The 26,086-nt window shown below is 58.2% G+C and overlaps 2 protein-coding genes across 4 annotated transcripts; both read right to left on the bottom strand.

Annotated features, from left to right (window-relative positions):
- Positions 1-493: 493 nt before the first annotated feature.
- KMT2B (lysine methyltransferase 2B) lies at positions 494-20,739 on the bottom strand (the record flags this gene model as incomplete). The annotated part of the gene is made up of 37 exons (XM_082862926.1): positions 494-997; positions 1,088-1,217; positions 1,335-1,418; positions 1,536-1,643; positions 1,948-2,125; positions 2,230-2,304; positions 2,389-2,526; positions 5,476-5,585; positions 5,663-5,752; positions 5,839-7,135; positions 7,219-7,446; positions 8,516-8,676; positions 8,778-8,856; positions 8,934-9,054; positions 9,299-9,457; positions 10,193-10,330; positions 10,411-10,502; positions 10,598-10,713; positions 11,317-11,390; positions 11,524-11,628; positions 11,714-11,803; positions 11,878-12,062; positions 12,235-12,348; positions 12,844-12,961; positions 13,433-13,528; positions 13,628-13,774; positions 13,896-14,009; positions 14,151-14,249; positions 14,530-14,624; positions 14,925-15,203; positions 15,434-15,489; positions 15,651-15,930; positions 16,215-16,365; positions 16,460-16,573; positions 16,808-18,828; positions 19,066-19,138; positions 20,371-20,739. The coding sequence occupies 37 exons, from the start codon at positions 20,737-20,739 to the stop codon at positions 722-724; spliced, it is 8,160 nt and encodes a 2,719-aa protein (XP_082719052.1). The 3' UTR covers positions 494-721.
- A 1,264-nt stretch (positions 20,740-22,003) lies between these two features.
- ZBTB32 (zinc finger and BTB domain containing 32) lies at positions 22,004-24,379 on the bottom strand (the record flags this gene model as incomplete). Of its 3 annotated transcripts, none has more annotated exons than XM_082862832.1 (5): positions 22,004-22,293; positions 22,479-22,643; positions 22,767-22,835; positions 22,952-23,025; positions 23,282-24,379. In XM_082862832.1, 5 exons carry the CDS (start codon positions 24,166-24,168, stop codon positions 22,004-22,006), a joined length of 1,485 nt encoding a protein of 494 aa, XP_082718958.1. The 3 variants fall into 3 exon arrangements, with proteins under 3 accessions (XP_082718958.1, XP_082718959.1, XP_082718960.1); XM_082862833.1 differs by having other exon boundaries at positions 22,952-23,088; positions 23,282-24,168; XM_082862834.1 differs by lacking the exon at positions 22,767-22,835 and having other exon boundaries at positions 23,282-24,168.
- Between the last annotated feature and the right edge of the window lie 1,707 nt (positions 24,380-26,086).

Here is a 26,086-nt window from a genome sequence, read left to right as displayed (position 1 = left end):
CCCAGCCTAGTACCCAATAAAAATAAAGTTTCCGTTGAAGTAAGTGCCTGCTGTCTCTGGGCCTCATCACGGGTCCTCTTAAAATAGTCTTAATTGGGCCAAAACCCAGCAGACATCCTCTCACTCCCCTCCCCATTCAGGGAATGGGCCAATCCCACCACACACACAAGACCAGATGTGGGTTACCTCTGGGCAACCAGGGTCCCCTCTGAGAAATGGCCCTGCTACCCTTGGGAGGGTTCATCTATAGGGACCCATCTGAGTTCTAACTTGGAATAGGTGTTACATTTATGCTCTGAGCCTTAACAGACCCCCACAGTTTACTTCTAATTCTGAGCGATGCCCTCTCGCCTCCCCTGGCTCAGGATGAGTGTGGGGCGCAGAGGAACAGAAGCTCCTACCTGCCCCCAGCACCATACAAATGGAAGACCACCATTCCAAACATTGACAGACTTTATTGTGGGGGGTTCCCACCTGGGATCCCACCCTCTTAAATAAAAAAGTGCATAGAAAAGAAGGGATTTAGAAACTTTTGTACAATATCTACATCCTGGGCCCCCAGGGAAAGAAGGGGGCGATTGCTGGGTGGGCTGGAGGGGTGGAGGCAGGGCCCTTGCCACCTGCATGCCCACATCCACCCTGAACACGAGGGTGGGGTGAGATGCTCTGGGAGGGACGAGGGGCAAGATGGCAGCGGGGGGCGTGGCAGGCAGCCACAGCTTCAGTTAAGGAACCGACGGCAGCGCTTGGCGCCACAGTTGCAGGGCAGCTTGTTGCTGGCATCCTCAATGGGAAACTTGTAGTCATAGGTGAGCTCCTCACCACGCAGGATGCGGCGCAGGGCAAAGATGACGATGTGCTTCTGGCCCTCCACGTGGATGACTCGAGAGAAGCAATTGGGCTCACACGAGTGGTTGATGAAGCGGGCGGCATTGCCATGCATGGTGGCATCCACCACATCAAAGTCATCCATGCGGAACATGTAGCACCCAATGCCCTACAGGGATAGGGTGGGGCAGTCAGGGGCTCTGTTCCCGTGGACCACACTGTTTCACCCGTCTCATTCCCATGGCCTGGCAGAGCCTACCTTCCCATCATAGAACTTCTCCCGCTTGTCAGTCAGCACAGAGCGAATGACAATACCAGAGTACTCAATGACCATCTCGCCAGCATCGATGTTGCGTTTACAGAACAGGCCCCGCCCGTGGATGGCAGATCTGCAGGGTTGCATGGGCAAGGGGGAGGTCAGGGGGCAGGGGGACAGAACCAAGGTAGTCCCACACTAGGGCACCTGTCCATCCACCCAAGGGGCATCCCCCCCCAACCCCACTGACCTGTAGACACCCACAGCCTCTTTGGATGTCTTCTTGAGGTGGCGAAAGCGCATGGCCATAGGCAGCTCCAGACTGGTGGCGCGTCTGGTGGGGGACGGCAGCGCCACACAGGTTGGTACCCAGGAATGACCTCTCTTGCCCCGATCACCCTCTTTTGGACCTTTCCAGACCATCCCCAGTACCCTGGCCTGCCCTCCATACCTGGTTGACCTGAGCTGCACCTCATCCTCTTCCTCGTCACAGGTGGCTCCCTCAGGGAGCACCCGGTGCTGGGAGGCCAGGAAGTTGAACATGTCAAAGGTGCACTTCCTGCAGGTGGGAGGGAGGAAAGGAAGGAGGTTCATAGCCATTCTTTCAAGAAGATGCTACCCATATATTCTTTGGCCTGGGCCTGCTGCTGGTAGGGTAGGAGCAATACTGCTACTACTGAAGACACAACAAACGGGGAACAGATGAGGTTCATTCTTCTGATGTGAACTCTAGGAATAACTTCTGGAGTGGCCTAGTATCTTCTCCTCAGACCTCAGTTTCTAATCTGTAAAGACTTAATTCCCACCCTTGAGAACTCCTACAGGGCTACCCCGACTCAGGTATCACACCCCAGACCTCTCACCGGAGATAGACCTCAGCGCGGGCTGCCCCATGGGGATTCAGGGGTGGCTCCTCCTGGCCCTCTCCCTGCTGGTGGTAGCGGAATTTATAGTGCTGGCAGCGCTGAGCTCCGGGCAGTTGCTCTGCCAGGAAGATGACAGCATCGTGGTGGATGCCCAGGAGCCTTGCCCCACTCATTCCTGGGGAGAGTCAAAAGTGAGGACACGTAAGTCACGTCGGAGGCCCATCCTGCCAACAGGGAGTCATCCCGGCCCCCAGCAACCCTGTGAAACCCCTCAGTTACCACTAAAGGAGAGATGTCTGAGCCGGGCATGCCCTCGGGCCTCTTGCACCTTCTCAATCAGAATTCTCCATGCCCCTGGGGAGAGGGCAGGGCCAGAGCTGTCAGGATGGTGTTCTACGGGACACCTTCCCTCCCTGTCAAAGCTACTCCCAAACTCACCCTCCAAGCTCTCGGCCTCCACGCTGAACCCATCCTCACTGCTGATCTCGAAACGCAGGTGTGGGCCAGCCCGTTTAGGGGCCTGGTTCTCTTTGTCCTCTGGGGATGGAGGCTCTTCCTCAGAGCTTGAAGCCTCACCTGGTCCCAAGGAGCAGATCAGAGTTGGTGAGGATCACCCCTCCCGGTTCCCCTCTGCCCTTCCTTCCTGCCCGCGTATAAGCACAGTTGCTGGGTCTGAGGGCCTTCCTCCTGCAATATTTGCCCAGTGAACCCTATAGAATGGACATTAGTTTTTCTAAAGGGCCTACAGTCTCTTTACTGCAGGACATGCTTACGGCTCACTCAAACTCAGTCTACCGTAAATGCCAATCTATTCCTCATTTTTCTGCATCTCACACAAAATTTAAAATACTGGAGAACTACTATATTTTGCACATGTATTTTTCTTATGTGTACCACGTTGCTGTAAAGATTACCAATATATTATTATAAAGGCCCATACTCACAGAATCAAGTATACGTACACTATGATGGATTTCTCAGGGGCTAAGAATTTTAAAGCTAGAACAGATAGGACTAGCTGACACAGGTGAGGTGGATGTGAGAGAAAAGGGGGGTCAAGGACAATTCTTGAGGTGTGGATCCTGAACAACTGGAAGGATAAAATGGTCACTGAGTGAGATGGTGAAGGTGAGGGAGAAACGAGTTTGGGGTCAAGGTCAAGAACTCAGTTTGGAACATGTTGAGCCTGAGATTCCTCTTAGAAAACCTCCCCTTTCATCTTGCTTGTGGAGATGGCGAACAGGCAGCAGGATATAAGAGCCTGGCTAGTGATTTGGGGGCTATCAGAATTAGAGATGGGGTTTAGAGTCAGGAAGTTAGACAAGAGCACTCGGGAGTGAGTGGAGATTAGAGAAGTCAAGGCCAGAGCCTGGGACACACCAAAGCTGACAGGCTGGGGCAGTGAGGAGGCACAGCCAGAGGTGAGGAGAGGGCTGGGGTGCTGGAAGCCAGGAAAGGAAATGCTTCAAGGAGGGAGGGATCAGCACACCAAATGCTGCTACTGGCTCAAGCAGGATGTGGACTGAGGCCTGACCATTGTACCTGGGTTGAGTGGGGTGGGGGGCATACGTTTGAGTGGAGCATACTTTAGGAGGGGCAGGAGTCACATGGCCACACTTTCTCCCCACAGAACTGCTCTGGGCCAACCTGCCTATATGCCCTTCCAGCCCTAAGCAAGACTCTAAACCTAACTCTTGCTGTGTGTCCCACATCATCCTTGGGCCTCGCAATGCCCTAGGGTCCACCTCTGACTTCTGCCACCTTTCCCCATCCTCACTTCCATTCTGTTCCCTGAGCACAACCACAGAGGCCTCGCCTGGGCACACCCTCACTTTCTTCTTTCTCATGGTGCTCATCCTAAGCTACAATGCGCTTGTTAATTATGCATCTGTTTCCTCTAGCAAAATGTGGTCTGGTCCCTATGGGCAGGGACCTGTCTGTCATGGTCACTGCCATATCCTCATGCCATCTCCGACCCCTGTAAGTAGCCTTTCAGTAAAACAGTCTCAGTCTACTTCATTCCATTTCCATACTCAGCAGCTTAGCTCTACATAATGAGAAAATCCACACATCAGGACAGGACTTGGGGCCACAAGGAATTCCGAGCCTCAGTCTGCTCAATTATCAGCTTACTTGGCTGTAGCCTACTCCCTCTCCCACTGCCCTCCATGACCAACAGAGCACTGCCCTTCCAGCTTCACTGAGTCCATCAGCCAGAACTGCTCCACGTGCCCCCATCCTGCATACTGATGTCTCGTATCTCTGCAAGTACAGGCATAACTCGGAGACACTGCAGGTTCAATTCCAGACCACGGCAACAGAGCGAATATTGCAATAAAGTGAGTCGCACAAATCTTTTAGTTTCCCAGTGCATATACAAGTTATGTTTATACTATACTATAGTCTAGTAAATGTGCAACAGCATTATGTCTAAAAAAACAATGTACATACCTTAATTAAAAAATACTTTACTGCTAAAAAAATGCTAAACATCGTGAGCCTTCAGGGAGTTGTAATCTTTTTGCGAGAGTAACAGCAAAGATCACTGATCACAGATCGCCGTAACAAATAATGAAACAGTTTGAAGTATTAAGAAAATTACCAAAGTGTGACACAGAGACACAAAGTGAGCAAATACTGCTGGAAACATGACGCTGATAGACTTGCTCCATGCAGGGTTTCCAAAAACCTTCCATTTGTAAAAAACGTGACAAAGCAAAGGGCAATAAAACGAGGTATGCCTGTACACCTTCCTCATGTCCTTCCCTCCACCTCAGGGGTCTCTTATGCAAACCTGACCACTATGTCTCCTCCCACCTCCTTTTCCATCCACGAGTCCCCTTCACCCTCATCCTTGCTTTTGCTGTCACAGCCCTCACACCAAACCCCTCTGAGCTGCTCCCCCCAACCCCCAACCCCCACCCCAGACTCTTAACTGAGCTTTTTGGCAAGGTGCCCGGCTGCTGTTCTGGCTTCCTCGGCAAACACTGTCTTCGGTTCTGGACTCTGACACAACATCCTCCCTACCCTGTGCCATCTGTCCAGACACTACACCAACCCTAGACCCCACATGCCTGGTGTTCTCTGTGGCAGTTGGGACTGCTGACCACTCCCTTCCCTAAGCCTCTGGGACACCACCCTCCTCTGATCTCCTTCCCACTGTTCTTGTCTTTCCTCTGGGTCCTAGGTGGGCTCCATCCTCTGTGGATGATCCCCAGAACTTCATCTCTGGCTTTACTAGGTACCTAACCTCTGACCCTGGTGCACTAGCTCCTGAAGCCCTTCCTTGGGCTCTTGGGCACACTGAACAGGCATGTGTTTGTTTCTGACACAGGCCATAAGCTCCCAAGGGTGTCTCTGTAACTCTAACATCCAGCCCAGGCTCGTACCCAGGTAGGTGTGCAATGTGCAACACCCAGTGCGTTGTGTGTGTTTTTTTTAAGTGGACCAGTTCTGTATCTGTGAGTTACTCAGCTGAGACAAGCGCCAGGAAGGACGCAGTGAGAGGAAAAGGCTGGCCCCTACCTGAGTAGTGGTGCCACTGGGACTCAAGCAGCAGGTCAGAGGGACCATCGGGGGCCCGGGGAGGACCACCTTCTGGAAGTGGCAGCAGAGGGGACCGGTCCTGGAGGGGCCTGTGAGGAGAGACCTGTCAGAAGGAGGAAGCGGCAGAGGTTCCAGAGCCTCCAGGGAAAGGAGGCTGGCCACTCACCTCGGGCTTTCCCCCCAGGTGGGCTCCCCAGGTTCATCCAGGTCGAGAACTCCACGCACAGTGGGCGTTTTCATCCTCACTCGGCTAAACCTGGTGCGGAGTGGACGGTGAGAAGGCTGAGCTGCCTTCTCCTGCCCACCCTTCTCCCACTCCGCAGCCTGGGCACGCTCACTCACCCGCTGCCACAAAGCCCTGGACCCTGCTGGGGGTCCTCCGAGGACTCTCCATCTTCCTCCAGCCGGGGAGTTTTGCTTGGGGGAGGTGCTGGTGGGGAACGGCCAGAGAAGGTGGACACCCTTTTGACACGGATGGCCTGGCGGGGTGGGCTGGGGGGCCCACTGCTCAACACCAGCGTCAGTGGAGGTGGGGGTGGGGGAGGGGCAGGGCGGACCACCCCTACTACTGGCAACACACCCAGCAGGGGTCCTGGGGGCAGAGTCCAGGAAGCAGGGGCCGTGGGGGGGATGGGAGGGGGCAGAGGTGGTTGCTTCACTGGGGGTGAGACAGGTTCACCCTCCCCTGCCATCTTTACGAACACCTGCCCCAGCTTGTTGACCAGGATGATCTTGGATGTGGCAGGTTTGGGGGGCTCGGGGGCAGGGCCCAGGCTCAATACCCGGACCCCTGGGGCCCCAGGGAGCCAGGCAAACGTCCGGGTGGGGTCAGCTGGGCTAGGGGGCAGGCCCTGAGGGGGCTGGCTGCCATTGGCCAAGGGAGGTGCTGGGGGGAGTGGCTCCTCTCTAGGCCCAGCACCCCCCTCCCCAGGCCCCCCTAAGTTCTTCAACACGAAATCCACAATTTCTGACGGCAAGTCCTCGGGAGGTCGAGCCCTGTCCCCTGCAGCCCCGATGACCCCAGCCCGGCCTGCTCCTGGCCCTGAAGGTGGAGTCCCCTGGCCCCGAGGCTGCTGGACTGCCTCGGCCTCACTGTCGGTACCATCATCCACTCCGTCCAGCTGTTCAATGCGGGGGGCTCCAGGGAGGGCTCCAGGGGCCAGGGCAGGGCCAGACACCACAGTCACAGGGAAGTGGACGTAGTGGGGGGTGGGGCTGGCCTCCTCCTCCGAGCTGTCCCCTGGGCCCCCGTGGCTGCTCCCCACCGCCCCTGCAGCCACAATCTCTTCCTGGAAGGGCTCAGTCCCCAGCAGGCTGGCCGCAAAGTCCAGGTCAGCAGCACTCAGTCCTGACACCACCTCCATGTCCTCAAAGTCTGGGCCCAGGTCTTCAGGGGGTGGTGGAGGAGATGGGGCCCGGCCAGGGGGAGCCAGCTCCCCTGAGGTAGGTGTGAGGGCTCTAACGACTGAGGTAGGAGGGGGCACCCTGAGCTGAGGAGAGGTTCTGAGAGGGGGAGAGGCTCGCCGTGATGGTGGCAGCCTGGAAGCCAGGGGGCTGGGACGACGGGAGCGTCTTGGGGGAGCTGGGAAGTCCGGGTCTCCCACCGTAGGGATGTGGTGGGTCAGAGAAGATGGGCTTCCTGTAGGGAGAAGGGTCAGGGTCAGCCAGGAGCTCCTGCCTCACCCTGCCCCACCCCTCTCCCAGACACTCCCAGGTACTCACCAGGGGAGGGCAGGGGTCCAAAGGAGACACCCCCCAAGGGCCTCCGGGATGGTGAGTAGTTGGGCACTTTGATTCGAGCCCCCGAGAAGGAGCGGGGGGCTGGAGGTGGGGCGCTGCTTGGATCCGGCCGAAGTGGGGGGTCTTGGTTCTCAACGGGTGAGTGGTGCTCAGGAGCTCTAGGGATAAGGGCACCTGTATCTGGTGGGGGGTCCACATGATCTGGGGGCTCTGAAGAGGCAAAAGAATGGCATCATGGGTGGCAGGGGCTCTTTGTGAAAGCCTCCCCTCACATACCCTTTGTTCTTCTGAACCAACCGCACCTTCTCTGCCTGGCACCTGAGCTGGGGACAAGGTGCATGGGTTCCCAGTCATCACCCAGGTCCCAAACCCCTCTGTGGCTTCTGCAAAACCTCCATACACACCTGGGTCCGAGTTCCTTTGTGACCCCTCCTCACCCATCCTTTGCCATCTCCCCACTTCCTGGCTGCCTACTGCTCTCTGATTCAGGCCCCACACAGGGCACTGCCCTCTCTCCAGCACGGCCAGTCCTACCTGCTCTGCACATCCCTGCCACATCAAATGCATCCACTCCGTCCTGGTGCTTGCGGCTCCCCATTACCTGGCTCCACCCAATCTGTGCAAGCTGATCTCTGCTGCCTCCTCCCAACACTTCCTTGTTTCCAGCCAGGATGGCTGTACCCTCCTCCCCTCTCTACCCTGTGTCATGCTCCAACCCAGAACAAACACCTCACCCACAAGCGTAATCCAAATCTCCTCCTCCTCCCATTCGGCCCACGAGGACCTCTCCCTCTACCTATCTCCAAGCCCGTTCTTTGCTTTGTGCCATCCAGCGCTCAGCTACATCCCTCAATGCTAGCACAGATGGGAAGGTGCCAGTTTGGGAAATGAGCAGATTTAGGTTTGAATCCTGGCTCTACCACTAGGTCACTGTGGAGAGCTACTGCCCTCTTTGAGCTGTACAGAGGAGCTTACACCTTTCTCTAAGGGCTGCGGGGAGCATCACATGAGCATGCAGCGCCAAGTCAGGTGGCCATAAATGCTCCCTGCATTTGTGCACAAGCAGGTAGCATGGCACTCTCTCCTGGGAGACGCTGAGCACAGCCCCCGCACACTCTGCGCAGCCATTAAGTCATCTCAAACTACCGCCATTACAGCAAGTGGCACAATGGCAAGCATCCTGGGGTTTCCTTAGGGCACAAGGAGAATAGGGTTGGTGGGTAACTGTTTGGGGAGGGCAGCACTCAGGGAAGAAAATGAAGGAGTTCCAAGGCTGTACCTGAGGAAGGGGCGGGGCTGTGCACAATGGTCTGGTTCTCCTCTGCCGCCTCCAGGTGAACCGGCTCTTCCCTCGGCCCCCATGGCCGATACTCCAGAATTCGACACCGATACCAGCAGCGCCGCCGAGCATCTACTGTGCTCCAGTACAGACGGGAGCACCTGACGGGTGGGCGTGTGGGACAAGAGGGTCAGGACAACTTAGGAAACAAGATCCAGTCCTGGAGACCTCCAGCCCCACCAATGTCCCTTGGGCTGCTCACTGGTAGCCAATGGGGAAGAGCCGTCCCTCGCAGTCTGAGAGGTCAGAGAGAGTGCCCAAGGAGTCGATTCGGATGGAGCCTATGGTGCAGAGGAGAGATCAGGAGGGTGGGCCCAGGCAGGGTCAGGAAGATCAGGGTAGAGAGCAAGCTGCTTACCAATGAGCACATTGATGGCATCAGGTTCAAGCCCCGTCAAGAACTTTCGCTTGAAGTTGATACCCTCAAAGTCCACATAGACTCGGCGGAGAACATCAAAACCGTCAGGGGTCACGATCTCCTGGGAGGGGGGTGGCAAATGGGGTTGCTGGATTGGTGGCAGGTGAGGGGGATGTGAGGGAAGGCTCTGGAGGCAGAGACTGGTCAGTCAGGGGCTTGACTAAAGGACTGGGGGCAGAGGGTAAGGGAACAAGGAAGAGACACTGAGAGGCAGCTGGGGCCAGGCCTGAGGGGCTACGGAGTTCCCTGAGTGGAAGAGGAAGAGAGTGCAGTGGGGAGCTGTCTCCCCCAGGGTGCGGGCCCACCTTGCCATCCAGCAGGTCTGTGTGTTTCTGGCAGAAAACTTTCTTGTCATCCTGGAAGATGCAGTAGCTGGCCCGGGCACACATGAAGTGGAAGTTGCTGAGGCAGGAGGAAAGGCAGCAGCCCACCGTGGCTCCAGGCTTCAGGCAGAGCTCACAGCGCTGTGGGGGGAAGGGGCTGCTAAAGGGGGAAGCCAGTGACCCGAGCCAGAGTCTGACACTCAGCATCGTTGTCCTTGAGACTCTGCTTGGGCCCCTGCCTAGCCCAGCACCTCACCAAGCAAAGGCACTCACCAAACATTACCTCTCCCCTAGCTGCATCCAGGGCCAGGTACACATCAAAACTGTTTCAGACTGTTTGATACAGAATTGCAATAGGAAGAAGAATAACAAGAGCTAAGGCTGAGAGTGGCATTTACCTTACCATCTTCCTCATGCTGTTCTAGCATGGAACCTGTATTATTTCATTTAATCTTCACATCTGCCCTCCGTAGTACGTCTCTCTATCATCTTTCTGAGGGTGAGCTGGAGACGTTCTACAGTAACTGACTCAGGTTCGAAACTGGTAAGGGGGATTCTAACTCAGGCTACATCTCACCTCATAGGGATGTAATAAGAGCTAAATGCCACACTGTATGGAAAGCATCCAGCACAGGTTTAATCAACAAGATTCAACAGACTAACTTTTAGTCTCCCAGGCTTCAGGCCCATATTATGGCCAGAGAGCACAAACAGGAAAAGAGCTGCTGTCACTGCAGCACCACAGTGCTGGGACAACCAAGAAAGGTACTAGGACCAGCAGTGGAAGGACAAGCTGTGGCAGAGACTAAACAAGAGCTGTCTCCGAGTGGAGGAGAGCCCCGAGGACTGCCCACCTCTCCAGGCCCGTGCCCTCACCATCTGCCTCCCTCGAGCCACAGCAGCGTGCACGTTCTTGAGGGAGCCGTCATTTTCTTCGAACACTTCGGCTGACCAGATGGCACAGTTGACGTGTGTCCACTCATTCTGCCCGATGTACAGAAGCCGCCCTGCCTCCTGGGGACAGAGGAGGGTGGCAGGAGGGGAGGACCCAGAGACCAGACCCCACAGCCTGGGCTTCATGCAGTAGCCCTCACCTTAGAGTCTGCATCCCCATATTTGAGGCACAGCGCACACTGACGGGGGTCCTCCAGGTGTGAGAAAGCAGCTGAATCCTTGCCTTGGAAAGCTGGAAGGGGTGTGGGAAGGAAGGTCCAAGAATGAGGACCTGGAGCCTGGCCCACCAACCAGGGGATCTGGCTTCCAGCCCCAATTTCCCAGTACCTGTTGAGGGATCCCCTGGAGGCTGCCCTGATTCTGGGGTCTCTGGTTCCTGCTGCCTCCACTGAGCGTAGACATGGTCCAGGGAAGGGGGCAACACGGCATTGGGGAGGACTCCGCTGTGGACAGGCAGGGTCAGCCTCTGACACGTCTCTTAACAGGGGGTGGGGGATGCACTGGGGCCCACCCACAGTATCAGCCTGAACATGCCATGACACCCTCTGTCCTCTCTCTACGTGGAATTTCTCTCAGTCTCCCAAACAAGCCAGGCCCTCTCATGCCACCTTTGGCCCACGAAACACTGTCCCTCATGCCTGGAATACTTTTCCTGCACTTCTCAGCTTGGATGTCATCTCTCCGGAAAGCCTCAGGCCCTAGGCTCCTAGGCAGGCGCCTCCTCTGGGCTCCCACAGCCCCTGGGTCTCCCCATCAGTGCCCTGACTGTCTGGGTCATCAGTGCCTGCCCAACCTCCCAAACATGGCTCGCCCACTGCTGTCCCCAACACTGCCTTGCATAAAGTAGAACCGAAGTACGAGTTAACTACACAATCTGAGTCTCTGCTCGTCTAGAACCACTGGGGACTCTCATGCTGGTTCCACCACCCTCCAGACCCTAACCCTGTTCCTCGTCTATTCTCAGTCCAGCTTGCCCCTGGATTCCTAGGTGCCCTTGCCTTTGCCCTCACTCCCTGGTTCCCCTCCTGCTACCCAGCCTCGCTCACTTGGGCAGCCGGGTACTCCGTCGCCAGTACTTGGGGTCGTGGGCGTCGAACCAGCCGAACGCAGACTCTAGCAGCTGGGGAGCAGGTTAACAGGATGAGAAGAACTGGCTTCCTCAGGAGAGCTGGCCGGGGCAGGGTCTAAAGGACCCACTCTCTCCTCCCCACTACCATACTAGCTACCCTCCAGGCACCCCCCAAAGAGCTCACCTTCAGTAGGAGCCCCTTCGTCTGGCCTCCAGCCCGGCGCTCCGGCGTCTCTCCTTCTTCCGAGTGCCTCATCAGGATGCCCACCACATCCTCCATGAAGCTGTGCTGTAAGGGGGTTTGTCAGGACTCGAGCCTCGACCCCAATCCTCTCCTCCTGGCACCCACCTGTTGCTCTCAGTGTCCCACTCACCACGGACTTGTAGTGGCCATCCTCAAAGCGCTGGCTCACAGCGTGCAGATCACAGGGCCCTGGGTGCAGTTGCTTTCCATCCTGCCCACACTGCAAAGAGGGGAAGTCAGCAGGGCTCGTGCTGGGCCTAGGCCCACCCCGTCCTGCCACCTGGGCCCCCAGACCTGGGTGCACAGCAGCAGTGGGCCTGCCACCTTGGAGCTCAGCAGGCCCTGGAGCACCTGGCGCAGGCCCCCCTGCAGGGCCCCACTCAGGGCCTCTCGCCAGCGGGGGTGCGTGGCCCCAGCACATGGCCCACAGGTGTACAGCACCGAGTCTGGCAGCCCCGAAAGGATCTCATAGTCTTCATCTAGAACAGCCAGGGCAGGAAAGGAAAAAATGGTTTAGGGAGATGTGAGGGCTTTCAGCAGCCCCCAGATCACCAAGAACATTCAGCCCTGTCCCCTGAGGGCCTGTGGTGAAGGGTAGAACAGGGATCCCCTAAGGACTGAGGCCACCCCCCAGGTAATCCACCCACTCACCTGAGAGCCCCTCACACTTCGCGTGCACCCAGTGGTCACACTGGGCGCACTGCATCATCTTGCTCTCGTAGTCGTTGTCTTCATAGCAGCGTGTGCAGATCGGGCAGTAGTTTCCTGGAGCGAGAGGGAAGAAGAGACAAGTCAGAGGGGCTGGTGCCACTGGCTGCCCCTCAGAGCCCCTGTCCAGAGGCCAGCCATCCCTTGACTGCTGCAGGAGCTGCCTCTATCATGCCCCACTTGGGTCCCTACCATTCCCCAAAAGCTGGCTGAGGATAGGCTGTTTTTCTAACTCTGCAGCCCCAAGGCCTCACAAAGTAAAGAGCTTTGCTAAACATGCTGCCTGAGTAAATGAGGAAGCCCAGGTCTTCAAAGAGCTCAGTGGAGACTTGAGGTTCCAGGAGGCATCTCAGGGACCACCACAAGGGTGGGCTCCACGCCCTCCACTCCCATTGCCCTCAGTGGGAGAGTACTCTGAGTGGAAGGAAAGGCTCCATAGTTAGAAGAGAGTAGAAAGCCACTAGAGAAGAGTATCTGTTCCAACTGCTTGTCTAGGAACCTGGCCCACTCCCCGGTGGCCCCCGGGGCCCCGGTCCCCTGCCAGGTCCCCACCTTTCTCATAGAGCTGGGTGCACCTGGGGCAGAGGCTGTAATCTCCCGACCACTCGACGTCCCAGTTCTTGCCTGGAGTCGCCCCACAGCTCTTACAGCGCACGCAGGCTGAGCAGATCTGGGAGGGCAGGGCGACATTAGGGGGAAAGCCAGACACCGGGCTGGAGCAGTGCGAAGCGGGGATGGGCAAAGAGGAGGCAGGAGACAGATGAGGAAGGATGGGTAAGAGGAGAAAAAGTGTGCAGGAGAGGCGAAGAGGAGGAGGAAGGGAGAAGGAAAGAAGCAGGGCAGGAGAGAAATGAAGTGGGGAGATCGGTAGAGTGAGACGGAAGAGATTAGGCTAGAGCAGGAGGGGGCTGTGAGCTGGGGGCCGTGGAATGCATGAGCCCATAAAACCATTACATACAAATTCTCCACATAAATCTTGTCTACGTGAAATTCTTGAAAAGGACGTGTGATGTTTATCAAACTCTCAGAAGGACCTCCACCCTTCCCCGCCTCCTGAGAACCCTCGCCTAGAGCATATCTGGGGGTGGTGTGTGGCATTAATCAGAACTCCAAAGTAAGGGGTGGGGGCCTCATCTCTCACCCAGTGGCGCCGTTTGCGTGTGGCCCGGGTTGGGTAGCTGGGCCCCAGGCAGGCTGGGTGGTAAGCATGGCGGCAGCGCTCGCACTCCAGGAGGTGCTGTTGGATGTTGAAGAAAGACAGCAATGGCAGAACCTACTGGCACAGGGATACCCCTTCTCTTTCATGCCTCCACTGCCATGGCCCTCGTGCCCGAACCTTGGATCCCCGGCCTTTGCGCCCGCAGACATGGCAGAACTTGCAGCGGCGGCAGCACCAAGCGTCATGATGTTGGGGCAGGGGCCGCTCGGCCTCCTCCAGGCAGAATGGGTGGAAAGGGTCACAGCAGACTTGGCAGAACACCAGCTGGGGTGGGGAGACGGAACGACAGGCAGAGTGTGAGGCCAGAAGGCCAGGGAACGTGACCCTGTGGAGAGGGCCCAAGAAACCAGACTTGGGGGGCTGTGAAAGAAGGCAGGGGTCCAACCTCATGCAGGCCTTTGCTGGCACACAGCAAGCACACCATCGGTGGTCCCCCTGGCACGGAGGTGAGTACGCTCAGGCCGCCCATCAGCCACACGTTCTCCAGATCACAATCCTCCTGAGGGAGGAGAAGACAAGGGGTCAGAGAGCAGCCAGGAACACAAGCCAGACCCAACCTTAAAGCCCTGGTTTCTCACTCATGATTAACAAGTTTCTTCCCACCGTAGTCCCCACCACCCTCCCCTGCTCCATGCCGTACCTTAAAATCCACACGAACCCGGTGCACGCCATCAGGGGACTTTTGTTTTCCAGTCCAGCCATTGGGAAAAGAGACAAAAGGGCCAGGGGCCAAAGCGTCCTAGGGAAGATGGTGGTGCTCAGAGTGCTGCCAGCCCCACCCTTTACCAACTTTTCTCCTCACCGCCCTCTCCTCCAGCCTTCCCAACCCTGCCTTTTGCCCAGATCCTACTTGGCCTTCCAGAAGGATAGGCCTGCTTCACCCCCTCAGGACCTGTCCTCTGGCGTGGACACACCACGGCACTCAGGTGAGCCTGTTACCCTGACTTGCCAGGAAGCTCCTTGGGATGGAGCCATGCCTTCCACAGGACTCGGGGTTCTTGGTGTGGGGTTATGCTGACCTTGTCCAGGCGCCTTCGGGCCTTGAGCTGCAACACAGGCTGCAGGGTGGGTTTGCGGGGCCGACTCTGCTCCTCTGGTTCTGGTACTGGCAGCTCTAGGCAGGACACATGAGCGGTGAGGTTTCCCCCTCCTCTCTGCCCCATTCCCCCTCCTCTACAACCCCCAATTGTTACCTGGATCCCCAGGGCCTTCTTTAACTAGACAAGGTCCACTAGGATGACTTGGGCCTTGTTCAGCAGGCTACTGAAAACCTCCTGCACCCGTCCTCCCTGTCCACTAAAACCACCCCCCTTCTCTACACTGAGACTGACAAAGCCCTGGGTCTGGGAGTCCTGACGCTTCCACACAAAAGACACAGGACTGACTGACAGAGGAAGCAACAAACAATTCGCACCATTCTCTCGGGGGGTCCGACGCCGAGGAGCAGGGGGACCCCCGGGCTCTGAGTCATCCGAGTCCTCGAAGATATCATAGGAGGGTCGCTGTTTGACGCAGCGCCGGGCTGACTTGCGCTGCAGTAGGAGGGAGTCCTGCTCCTCGGGCCCCGGGGGGGCCACCACCTCCTCCCGGGGCCCCCCAGCTCCCGCCCCCCGGCGTGGGCCTGGAGGACCAGGGGAGGCCTCAGGAGATTCATCGGAATCCCAGGGCAACAGCGTCTTCACTATCGTCCGGCCTGTGGGAACAGGGGACTTAGTAGGATCTGAGCTCAGCCAGGGACATGGGACACTGGGATGGAGAAAAGCCAGAAAAAAGTGGGGCAGAAGCGAACAAGCACACGATGGAAAAGAAAAGAAAGGTGGTGGACTGCAAAGGTATGGGGAGGAGAGCAAAGAAGACATGGTTTCCTCCGTACCACGAATCTCAGTAAGATTGTGTAAAGAAATGCTCCTCAAACCTCGTTACCTTTTTTGGCCAGCCGTTCCATCTTGCGAGCCTCTATCTTGTCACACTTCCGGTATCTGGGGAGGGGAGCAGCACGTCACCAGGGTAGGGGACTGGTGGTCTGGGGGAAGAGAGGAAGCTCTCCACAAGGATGCCAATCCCACTGCTCTGCTGGGGCAGGAGGCCTGGGTAACTGACCACCACGGGTGGGAATGGAGGCTGCACCCCAGCTACTCACACACAGCACTGCTTCTTGGTGTTGGGGCCCCCAAACTTGGGCTTGTCCAGGCAGTTGACACAGGACCCACAGTCCTGCACACGCAGGCAGCCCCGACAGTGTCCACACCGTGCCATCCGCATCTTCTTGCCATGATGGGAGGGCAGTGAGCGCCGGGGTGCATGTGCCAGGGTCCCTCCAGACCCCGCAGGCTCTGAGTCTCCCCCAGGCCCTGTTGGCTCCACCTTTCCCCGCCGGGACCGAGATGGGACACTCTCAGTCTCAGATGCTGACGACGTATCTAGTGCAGTGGAGAGGCCGGGATGGAGCCACAAAGCCACCAGGAGTTCTACCTCATTTCCCTAACCTCCCCTAGATTCCATACAACTGGCCTTCTGGTCCCCACTTTCCCACAGTGCTCCCATTCCAGGTGCTCCCAAATCTGCTCTAAGACCTAGCACTCCAACCCACTTGCCACCTGGCCCCAAGCACCCGACTCAGCTGCCATTCTCCCAGGTTCCTGATGCCTTCACTTGCCCCCAAACTTGACACAGCTGTCAAATTTCCCAACATGCCCGCCCCTACCCTCCGTGGCGAGGTCCTGCCGATCCCGGAGAGGGAGAGCACTGAGGCGGGGGACATCTTCGGGTACCATGGCCCGGGCCTGACCAAGGGCCACAGCAGCGTGACGGCAGACATGTTTGATGCGGGGGCCTTGCACAGGGGACTCGGGGCCCTGGGGGGAGGAGAAAGCAGGAACATATGTGGAGCACTGCCCCTTGTGGCCCCGCAACCAGCCTTCTTCAGAGGGCCTTCTTCCCACTCCATACCGACGGTCTCTCTCTCTTAGTTTCCATCGATTCATCTTCAGACCTGACAGAACCTCTGTCTGGGATCTGCTTGACAGCCCCCACGACTTCCTCCATCTGCCCTCCAGGGCTTGACTGGTGGGGGAATAAACAGGGTCAGAGGCTAGAGAGCGAGAAAAAATGGGGCCAGGAGACTAGCACTGGGGAGGGATGGGGCCAGGGAAGGAACACAGGAAGCTGGGGGACAGGGGAAGGACTGGCTCTGAAGGTTCCCTGCAATGCTGGAGGGTGTCTAGGGAGGGAACGAGGTTCAGGGGTTGCAGAGAATTGAGGCTGGGTGCAGGGGCATGGCCCAAGTACCACGCTCACCGGCATCAAAGATGCCACCTTCTGCTGCTGCTGCTGGTCGATCTTGATTAGCTGCACCTTGGCTCTCTTGAGGAGGCTGAACATTTTCTCCTCCACACCAGACAGCGGTAAGGAACCCAGGCCTGCAGTCCGGGCCTTTTCCAGTGGTGGCGGCTGCTGCGGTGGCGGCGGCTGCAGCTGTAACTGCGGCTGTAGTTGTGACTGCTGTGGTGGTAGCGCTGGAGGCAGCAGCTGGGTGTGCAAGGCCTGTACGGGCTGCTGCAGCTGAGCCTGAGGCTGCTGCCCACTGCTTGGAGCTGGAGCCCCAGGAGGCGGCACCTCGGCCTTAACAGGAGTGGCGACCACAGGGGCAAATCGAGGCAAGCTGAGGTGGTTCGTGCGGCCCACTGCCCGCGGCTCAGGCTCAGCTGGAGAGTCATCGGCGGGAGGCGGCTCTGGCTCAGGGGCTTCAGGGGCCCCAAGAGGAGGAGTAGTAAGCACCGATTCGTAGATCTTCAGGTGGGCTTCGCTTGGGGTAAACTGAGGGGCCCGAAGGAGCAGGGGCCTCCGGGACGGAGTGACGGGTGCAGGAAGCGGGGGTGGGGCCGGTGGAGGAGCAGGGGGAGGAGGGGGCAGTTCCCGGGTCAGTGAGGTCCAGCGAAATGTGGGTTCCCTTAGGATGGACCGTCTCTTCTCAGGGAGTGGGGCTGGGGTAGGTGGAGGAGTTGGGGCACGCGGTGGAGACGGGGCTGGCGCTGGTTCCTGTGGTGCGAGTGGGGAGGTGGCAACAGGAGGCCGTAGAGTAGGTGAGACCTCCACCTTTGAGGGTTTGGGCGGGTCTTCATCCATAAATCGCCGGGGCGTCTTGATGACACGGGAAGAGCGGGCACTCACCACGGGCATGATAAACTGCCGGATGTTCTTCAGAAAGGTGGTACTTTTGGGGGCCACAGTGGGGCTGTCTTCCAGAGGGCCTCCTGTGGTGGTGGTGGGGACTGGAGTGGGAGGAGAGGTGCCCTCTGGCCCTGCCCGAGCAGCTTCCCGCTCTGCCCGCTGGCTGGGAGTCAGGGGAGGCCGGCCCCGCTTCCTGGAGCATGTGGCTGGGACCACAGGAGGAGGGGATTCTGCCTGCTCCTCTGGGGCAGGAGGCGGTGGAGGGGATGGTGGGGGCGGAGGAGACACTGGGGGTGGTGGAGGGCAAAGTGGGGATGGAGGAGATGTTGAGCGGGGTGGGAGGGAAGGAGGAGGTGGAGGGGCTGGAGGAGTCAGGGGTGGTGACGGCAGCTTCGCCTCTTCCTTTTCCTCAGCCGGCACCATCTCTTCCTCGGCTACAGCTCGCTCTTCCTTCTCTTCCTCCTCCTCCTTGTCTTTCGCTTCTTTCTCCTCCTCTCCGTCCTCCTCCAGCTTCTGCTCCTTCCTCCAGCAGGGGCCCTCTCCCTGTCCAGACCCAACTCTTCCTTGAGTGGCATCCTGCCAGCTTTCTTCATGTTGATCTTGACCCTGACCTGATTCAAGTCCCAAGGACAATTGTCCCATCTTCACTTTTTTGGCCTTTGAAACAAACTTGATCACGAGGGGGAGCCCGCCTCGGCCTCGGCCCCTGCCTCCACGGCCTCCTCGCCCAGACTGTCCTCCACGCTTGGGGGTCCCAGGTCCTGGGCCGGGCCCCTCCTTGCACTTCCAGCTGCCAGTTCGGTGTTTTACTGGAACAACAGGAGGTGGGGGCTCAGGTTTGGGGATTGTCACAGCTGCTTCTGCCACCACTACTGCTTGTTGCTTCTTCCTGCAGGGGCCTGCTGACCGTCCTGGGGGCCGCCCCCGAGACCGACGGGGGGTGGAGGACTCACATGCCCGGCTCCGGGGGGCTGGGGGTGCCTGGGCCCGCCGGAGAAGTTCAGTCAGTGCCTGCACCATCCGTTCTGTGCCCTCCTCACCCCGTTTCCGGGCAGGAGTCTTTGGGGGGGTAGGAGCCACATCTGCTAGGCGAGGAGGCGGAAGGGGGGTCGTCTTATGCTTGCGGCCCCGACCTCGGGGGGCTCGACCTAAAAGGAGAATAGGTGTGGGGAGATGGGTCAAGGTAGCCCTGCAGACTGAGGGACTCCAGGAGGGCAGGGACTAAGTCTTGTCTGTTTCCCCGACAGCCCAGCCTAGCTTGAGCTTTGAACACAGAACACACTTGGTAACTGATGAAGACTCTAGTTGAACAGGGAAGAGCTGACACGAAAAGCAAGAATAACATTCTTGTAAAGCTATAGAGGTAGAGTTTCCCCATCACTCACCTCGCTGGGATCGGAGCGCAGAGCGCAGGGAACTGGGGGCCACATCTTCATCTGAATGAAAACCCTGAAACTCCTGATTTAGGGGACCAGGGGTGGAGGGGAGAAACAGCAGTCAGTGCCAAAGCCCTCGTTTCATGTGAGACTCAGGTTCCGAGGAATATCCCCAGCTTCCCCCTTAACGTATCCCTATTTACAAAAGAACTAAAAAGACTGGAAAGCAAGAGGAAAAGAAAAGACGGTCTCCTCCTAGGGACGGAGGCAGAGGGTATTTTGAACCTGCACCCCGTTCCAGACCACACCAGCACAGCCATCAGTGGTTCACTGGTTCAAAGGGAACAGAAGAGGGTCGCCTCAGATCAGGCAGTAGGCACTACCCTCAGATTCCCTCATTCTCCAACTGAGAAAAAAGTGGAACCTCTGCTTATACCCTCTCGGGCTGTAGTTTCTTCCTCAGTGAAAATGGGAATTGGGGCACCCAAGCAGGGTGTGTGTGTGTGTGTGTGTGTGTGTGCGCACCCAAGCAGGGTGTGTGTGTGTGTGTGTGTGTGTGTGTGTGTGTGTGTGTGTGTGTGTGTGTGTGTGTGTGTGTGTGTGTGTGTGTGTGTATCAAGCGGTTTATCATATTATAATCTGCCCTGAGTCCTGAGGTGGCTACAAACTGTCCTAAGTAATAAAACGCACACTTTCCTGCCTTTTCTGAGAGACTGGTGATAAATCCTGAATTGAACTCAGACCTGCTAGAGCGCCCAGTCTCATCCTGCATTCCATTTCTCTTCAACCTGTGCCCCCAAGAGGAAGACCTCCACCATTTTACCCTCTCTCCACTTTAAGTCAGAAAAAGAATTGGGGCGCTGGTGAAATCAGGGATGTGCCGGAGGTTATGCGGCCGGGCGGGGCAGCCTGCAGGTAAGAGCCCAGAGAGCCCTAGCCTGGGTCCACTCGAGCCACGCTGCTGCTGTCAACCACCGGTTGGGCGTGCAGTCCCCACAGCCTCCTAGCCCAAACCTCTCCTGCCCTGGATTTGCCAACTACCAAGAAGGATCAGCCCAAGACACTTCAGCAGGACCTGCCTCGGGCCCAAGTGCCCAGCTGCAGCCCGGGCTTCTCTATCCACTTTCAGAGGCCTCTTCCTCCGACAGCTCCCGTGCAGCCTACCTCCTCCCATGCCTATTTCCAGGGCCCTTTCCCTCCTCAGGAGGCCTTGAGGACCACGCTTCCCCACGCCACTCCTCGGGGCCACCCAGACCCCTGGAAGCCCCCCACCTCCGCCCCGCCCGGCGATGGGGACGCCTCCGACTGCCTCACCTCATCGTCGGACTCCCCGTCACTGCTCTCCTCCTCCAGCAGGCAGTCCCGGCTCGGGCCCCAGCCCCAGCCCCGGCCCCGGCCCCGGCCCCGACCCCGCTGAATGCGCGGGCCGGCCCACAGGCGGCGGAGCCGGCGCAGGCCCCGGCGGAGCCCCAGCAAACGGAGCAGGGCCGTGTCCTCCCCGGGCTCGGCTCCGCCCGGCCCCGCCGCGCCGCCGCCGCGCCGCAGAGCTACCCGCACTCTTTCGGCCCCGCTGCCCCGTCCGCCGCGGCCCCCGCCCCCGCCAGAGCCCCGCGGCCGGCCCGGGAAGCGGCCCCGCGCGGAGCCAGGCCCGGGGCAACTGCCGCCGCCCGCCGCTGCCGCCATCTTGGCACCGTGAGAGGGGCCGGGGAGGCGGGGGGAGGGGCGGCCCGTAAGCAGGGCCGGGGGGGAGGGGAGCAGAGGAGGGGCGGGGCGGCGGCGGCTCACGACAACCACCAGCGCCGCCGCGGGGTCGCCGGGAGCCGGGGGCTGGGCCGGCCGCGCGCGGGGCACCACGGGAGCGGGAGTCCGAGACCTGCCGGCCGTCACCCTTAGACCGCATCTGAAGAGCATAGACTCCCGCGTCGCGGCGGGAGAGGATGAGGCGCAGGGCCCTCTGGGAAATGTAGTTCGAGCGCCTCGCTCCTTCCTGGCGAGCTAGGGCCGCGAGAGCTGGGACCATGGGGTCCTGACCCGACCCAGAAAGCGATCTCCGGGGCCACCGGGAGATGTGGTTCTTGACCCAGACTCCTCCCATTGTTCTTGTCGAGGCCAGCGGCCCGTGTGAACTACCACTCCCAGAGTGCGGTGGGCCTCGGACCCTGGGAACACCAGAGACACTGGAAAATGAAGTTCGGTACTGCAGGAGGCGTGGGCTGGGTAAGGGGCGGCGGCAAAAGATTAGTCTCAGTTCAGCTAAACCCGGCAGCCGTTTCGTACAGCCTGGAGGGAGGATGCTGGAGAGCCTGCGGCCTTTCGGCTCTTGTGCTAGGAAAGGAGGAGGGTGGCCGAAAGCAGGGCGGAGCACGCGTTCCTCTCGAGCCCCCGGCTGGAGGCCCAGACTCAGACTCCGCGCGCAGTTGCTTGCTGTGGAAGGGACGGTAACTTGGGTTCTGACAGCCTCCCCACACAGGGCTTGCTGCTAAGTCGGCCTGGACGCCGAGTCCTCGCGGCCCTCTGCCTCTGGGGGAGGAGAGGGAGCCCCGGGAGACGGAGGAGGTGGCCGCCGCGATGAACCACCAGGGGCCGCTACAGGACTAGGGGCAAGGCTGTCCCCCGCCCGCAGGCTGAAGTCCGGACTCGGCTTTCTGGTCCCGAGAGGAGGGCACAGGAAACTCTTTATTTTGGTGATGAACCGCCAGTCCCCGCACAGTTAGCCTTCACTCGTGCACACTTCACTGCCCTCACCCCACACGGGCTCTCTGGCCCAGGTTTCTGTGGCCCGCGGTCATCTGGGAGAGGGCTTTTGGCGCCCTTGCTGCGACGCTTCTTGGAGCAGAGTTTGCTAGGCGGCCGTAGCCGCGGTGCGAGGTCAGAAGCCTAGCAGGCCCGCCGGCCCATCTTTCATTCTGTACGCTTGGCTGAAGCCAAAGAAGCTACTGACACCCTGTCAGGTGGTTGAGGAAGGGGGCCTACAGGGAGAGGTCGAGGCCCGAGATGGCCTCGAGGAGGAGGAGGAGGAGGAGGAGTAGAGGAAGGTGGAGCGAATGGTCCATCCCGGCGGGAGCTGGCTGGGCGAGTGGCCGCGCATGTGCGTCTGCATGGAAGCCAGGCTGGGGCAGCCGGCCTGGCACAGAGGGCAGCGGTAGGGTGCGGCCCCATGCGTCCGCAGGTGCTTGGTCATGGCTGAGAAGTCCCGGGAGCGCTGGGGACAGAGGCTACAGGAGAAGGGCTTCTCTCCTAGGGCAGGTGGAGGGGAAGACCCATGAAGGAAAGAGGAAAGGAGCGAAGGCTGGCCTGGGGTAGATTGGGGCAATTGGGCAAGGTCGTTGTGGGGGAGCCAGACACTCAGAGAGGGACTTAGGAGCGGGCCCACTGGAGTTTGGAAGGAGGTAGACAATTCACACAGGGCAGGGTGCCCATACCTGTGTGGACACGGTAGTGCGTCTCCATCTGATGTTTGAGTGAAAACCTCTTTCCACAGACAGAACAAGAATAGGGCCGAGACCGAGCAGGAGGGGGTGGGGGAGGGTGTTGGTGAGATGGGTGGCTTGCTGTGCCCACATGACCCACACAGGTTGCAAGTTCACCTGTGGCGACAAAAGGCAAAGGAGGGCAGGGCTGGGAACCCCAGAGCCGGATCACTGGAACACTCAGGCAAGACATCAGGGGCTACAGTGGGGCTGAGGCAAAAGTGCCCTCACCCTACTCACCTGTGTGCCTCTGATCAGACTCTTCCATCTCCCCAGGGCTGAGCTGTGTGGGGCCCTGGGGGAGGGAACCTGAAGGGAGCAGAGTGAAGTAGGGGCTCTGCTCAGGCTGGACTCCTGGAGCCCCAGCCTCAGCCCCAGCTGAGAGAACATGTTACAGGGTGCATGCAGGGCAATGAGGGGCTTACCTGGGGTGGGGCTGCAGTAGGCCAACTGGTTCTGGCTCCAGAGGCCTTTGTGGAGGCTCAGGGACAGTGGGATCCTGGGAGTGGGATGGGGAAGAGTTACAGCTTCGGCTACACCTGGGATCCTGGCCAATTCCTTTCTGGAGAGGGAGGTGTCATGAGTCCTCAGGGGCTGGGCTTTGGGTTTCCCTGTGGTGGGAGCTTCTTGTCCTTTCCCCAGCTCAGGAAATGTATAGTAGAGATAAGAGATGTGGTGCCCTTCCACCCTTCACTGCTGCCTCTCCTAAGCCACTCCCTCCCAGCCGGAGGTCTTCCATAGGCCCTTCAACTCACCTCTGGTCCCGAGGCCAGACCTCCTGCTGGGCTGCAGTCATGGGGGTGCTATGGGAGAAGGGAGTGCCATATCTGGGCGGCAACAGCAGGATGCTCCACAGGGCAGGCTGGCCCTCCCCCAACCAAGGGGCCTCAGCCCACCAGGGCCTAGGGGTGATGCCGGTTTGGAGGGAACCTGGTGGGGGAAGGGGGCCAGGGAACTCCCGCAGACTTTCCTCAGAGCCCCCTGGACTGTCCCTCACCCACATGATCACTTCTTGCTTCCCATCTACTCCTCCGCGGCCAACAGGGGATTGGTTGAGTTTCTCCTCTGGTCTCATCTGCTCCCCTTGCTCCTCCAGAGTTGCCTCTGCCATCTCAGGGCTCTCTCTTGGTGGCCTGTGCCTGTGCAACGTCTCCTGTTCTTTCCCACCAGCTCTAACAAACTTCTGTGGTCTCTGCTTCTCTCCAAAGCCCCGCACTCCTCTCATAGAATCCCTTGTGGGTTTCTCTGGCTCCTCCTGTTGTTCCTTCAGCCCTGGACCCAGCTCTTCTCTGGCCGTATCTCTTCGAGCCCTCATGCATGCCTCTTCCAGGGACTGCACCCCTAACTCTCTGGCTGCCTCCTCAAGGGGCCCCAGTTCCCCAGGTTGCAGCTCTAGGCTCTCCCCATAAACAAAGTGCAGAAGTTGGGCAAAGGTGGAAGGGCTGATGCCTTTCACCAGAGCCCAGCGACCCCTGCGACCCAGTTGCTGGCTCACACCTGCCAGCACCAGGCTGTGGGCAGGGAACTCCTGGCTCCCCACTGTGATCAGGGTATCACATAGTGCTGGCCGGAGCCTGGCTGCTAGCCGTACCAGCCGATCAGAACCATAGGGACTAGGCAGTCTTGTTGGGGACGTGGGCATTGTGCCTTGCCTGGGTACCAATCTCAGAGGTTCTGAGAGAAGGGCCACACTGTGGGGTCCATGGTGAAAAGGGGAGGCAGGAACAGCATATTCTCAAGCCTGTGGAGGTGAGGGGAGAAAGAGTGAATTGCTGGTTCTGAATCAGAGCTCTCTGTCCTGAATGGAACAGATAACCTGACCCGAGAGAGGACCTGAGCTTATCTAGAATCATAGCAGGGGCCAGGGGTGGAGGTGGGGTGGTGGGAGAATGGAAATTAGACCAAATTCAGGACTTAAAGAGCAAGGACCAGACAGCTAAGAACTATCTCAAGTAGTGGATTTAAGGCTAGTATAGATGGGTCCTGCCAGTTGGCAATGTCTGACTTAAAGGATAGCAAACACTGATACTTCTGCTTCTCCAAGCTCCTCTGCAGGGAAAGACCTCGGAGTAGGTCAGGCTCTCCTCATTCCAGACAAGAAGATCACCACAAAACCCAGGCAGCCCTGGAAGTTAGGGATGGAGCAAGACACAGCTTCATGGGTGAGGTTAGAAAGCTAGTGTGTCCTCCCCCTGCAAGCCCATCATGTGGAGCTGAGGGTCCCGAGAGGAAGAAAGGGCAGCAAGACAGGGGTCGTAACTGCAGGAGGGCAGGCTCTAAGGCATCAATCAATCATCTCCCTGAGGACGAAACTTCTAGAACCCATCCTCAGAGAAGGAACTGGAAGAGACCAAAGGCTCCCATGCAGTGAGATAAGAGAGCAGGTCAGAAGCCACAGGAGAGAAGGCTCCTCATCTGAAGATGGAGAGACTTTGGAGAAGGCTTTGACCCTTGAGGAAGCCAGAGAAAGGGAAATGGGAACTATAGAGGGAGAGGCTATTTCCTCTCAAGATTAGGATAAGGAGACGGTTCAATTTTGTTTTTCATAAGCCAAAAGTGAAGAACAGAAGGACAGAACCGAACAAGGCAGAAATTTATCACACATCAAAACCACCACATTGGCTTTTAAGAAAACTGGGAACCCAGATATAAAGAGACGCACCTAAGTGTTGCAGTGCCCAGCAGGCATATTCCTAGGTGTGGGCTCTCCATGAGTACGGACCCCATAGGAGGGGGGATTACTAGTTGGACACTTCACGGAGAGGGCTACAGGCTGGCAGGAAGTGGACAGAAAGAGGGGTGTAGTGGGAGGAAAGTCTCAGCTGGGGAGAAGCAGCCACTCACCGGTTGTAGCTTCCTCCTGGACACCGCATGCTCTGAACTGCTGTTGGGGCTCCTGGGCACCCCCACCCTGGAGCTAGCCCCGCCCCTGACCTCACAGTCATCCATTGGGTGTCCCAAGTATCAGTCTGCCACAGTCCTCCAAGGGGTGTGGTTTTATACCCCTGGCTGTGCTTCACTCCTCCAGGAGAGACCACTCTCCCCTCCAGAGCCCTGGCATTCTGCCTCCTAACCTCCTGTCTCATTTCATTTGTGAACCCCTAGTCAAAGAAGTGTATCTAAAGCAATAAGAACTTTGGGATAATCAGACCTGCGTTTGAGTCTCATCTCTGCCATTTACTAGTTGAGTCACCTTGGGCAAGTCACCTCTCTGAGCCTCAGTTAACTCATCCATGAAATAGGGATAACCTCTGCTTACCTCATTTGGAGGTGGGGTGAAGATGAAATGACATGATGTATGTGAAAGTGGTTTCTCGGTACATAGCATCATTCAAATACTATTAGTTCTGTTTCTTAGAGGTGTCAGTAGATCTCTAGCAGCTGGAAGCTCTTTCTACTACCTCAGAAGTAAAAAGGACTGAAACATCTGCATTCTAAGGAGAGAGTGAAGGAGGGCCAAAAGCATGCCTCCTCCTCCCTCTCTCTGACTTGGTACTAGGAAGCCTCAACTGCTCTGTGGGAATGACCCCTGTCATCTGGGACATCACTGGGGACTGGGT

Source organism: Leucopleurus acutus (assembly GCF_964270905.1).
Source record: "Leucopleurus acutus genome assembly, chromosome: 20".
NCBI classification, from domain to species: Eukaryota; Metazoa; Chordata; class Mammalia; order Artiodactyla; family Delphinidae; genus Leucopleurus; species Leucopleurus acutus.
Note: the sequence above shows the minus strand (reverse complement) of the source record. Positions and strands in the feature narration are given on the sequence as shown.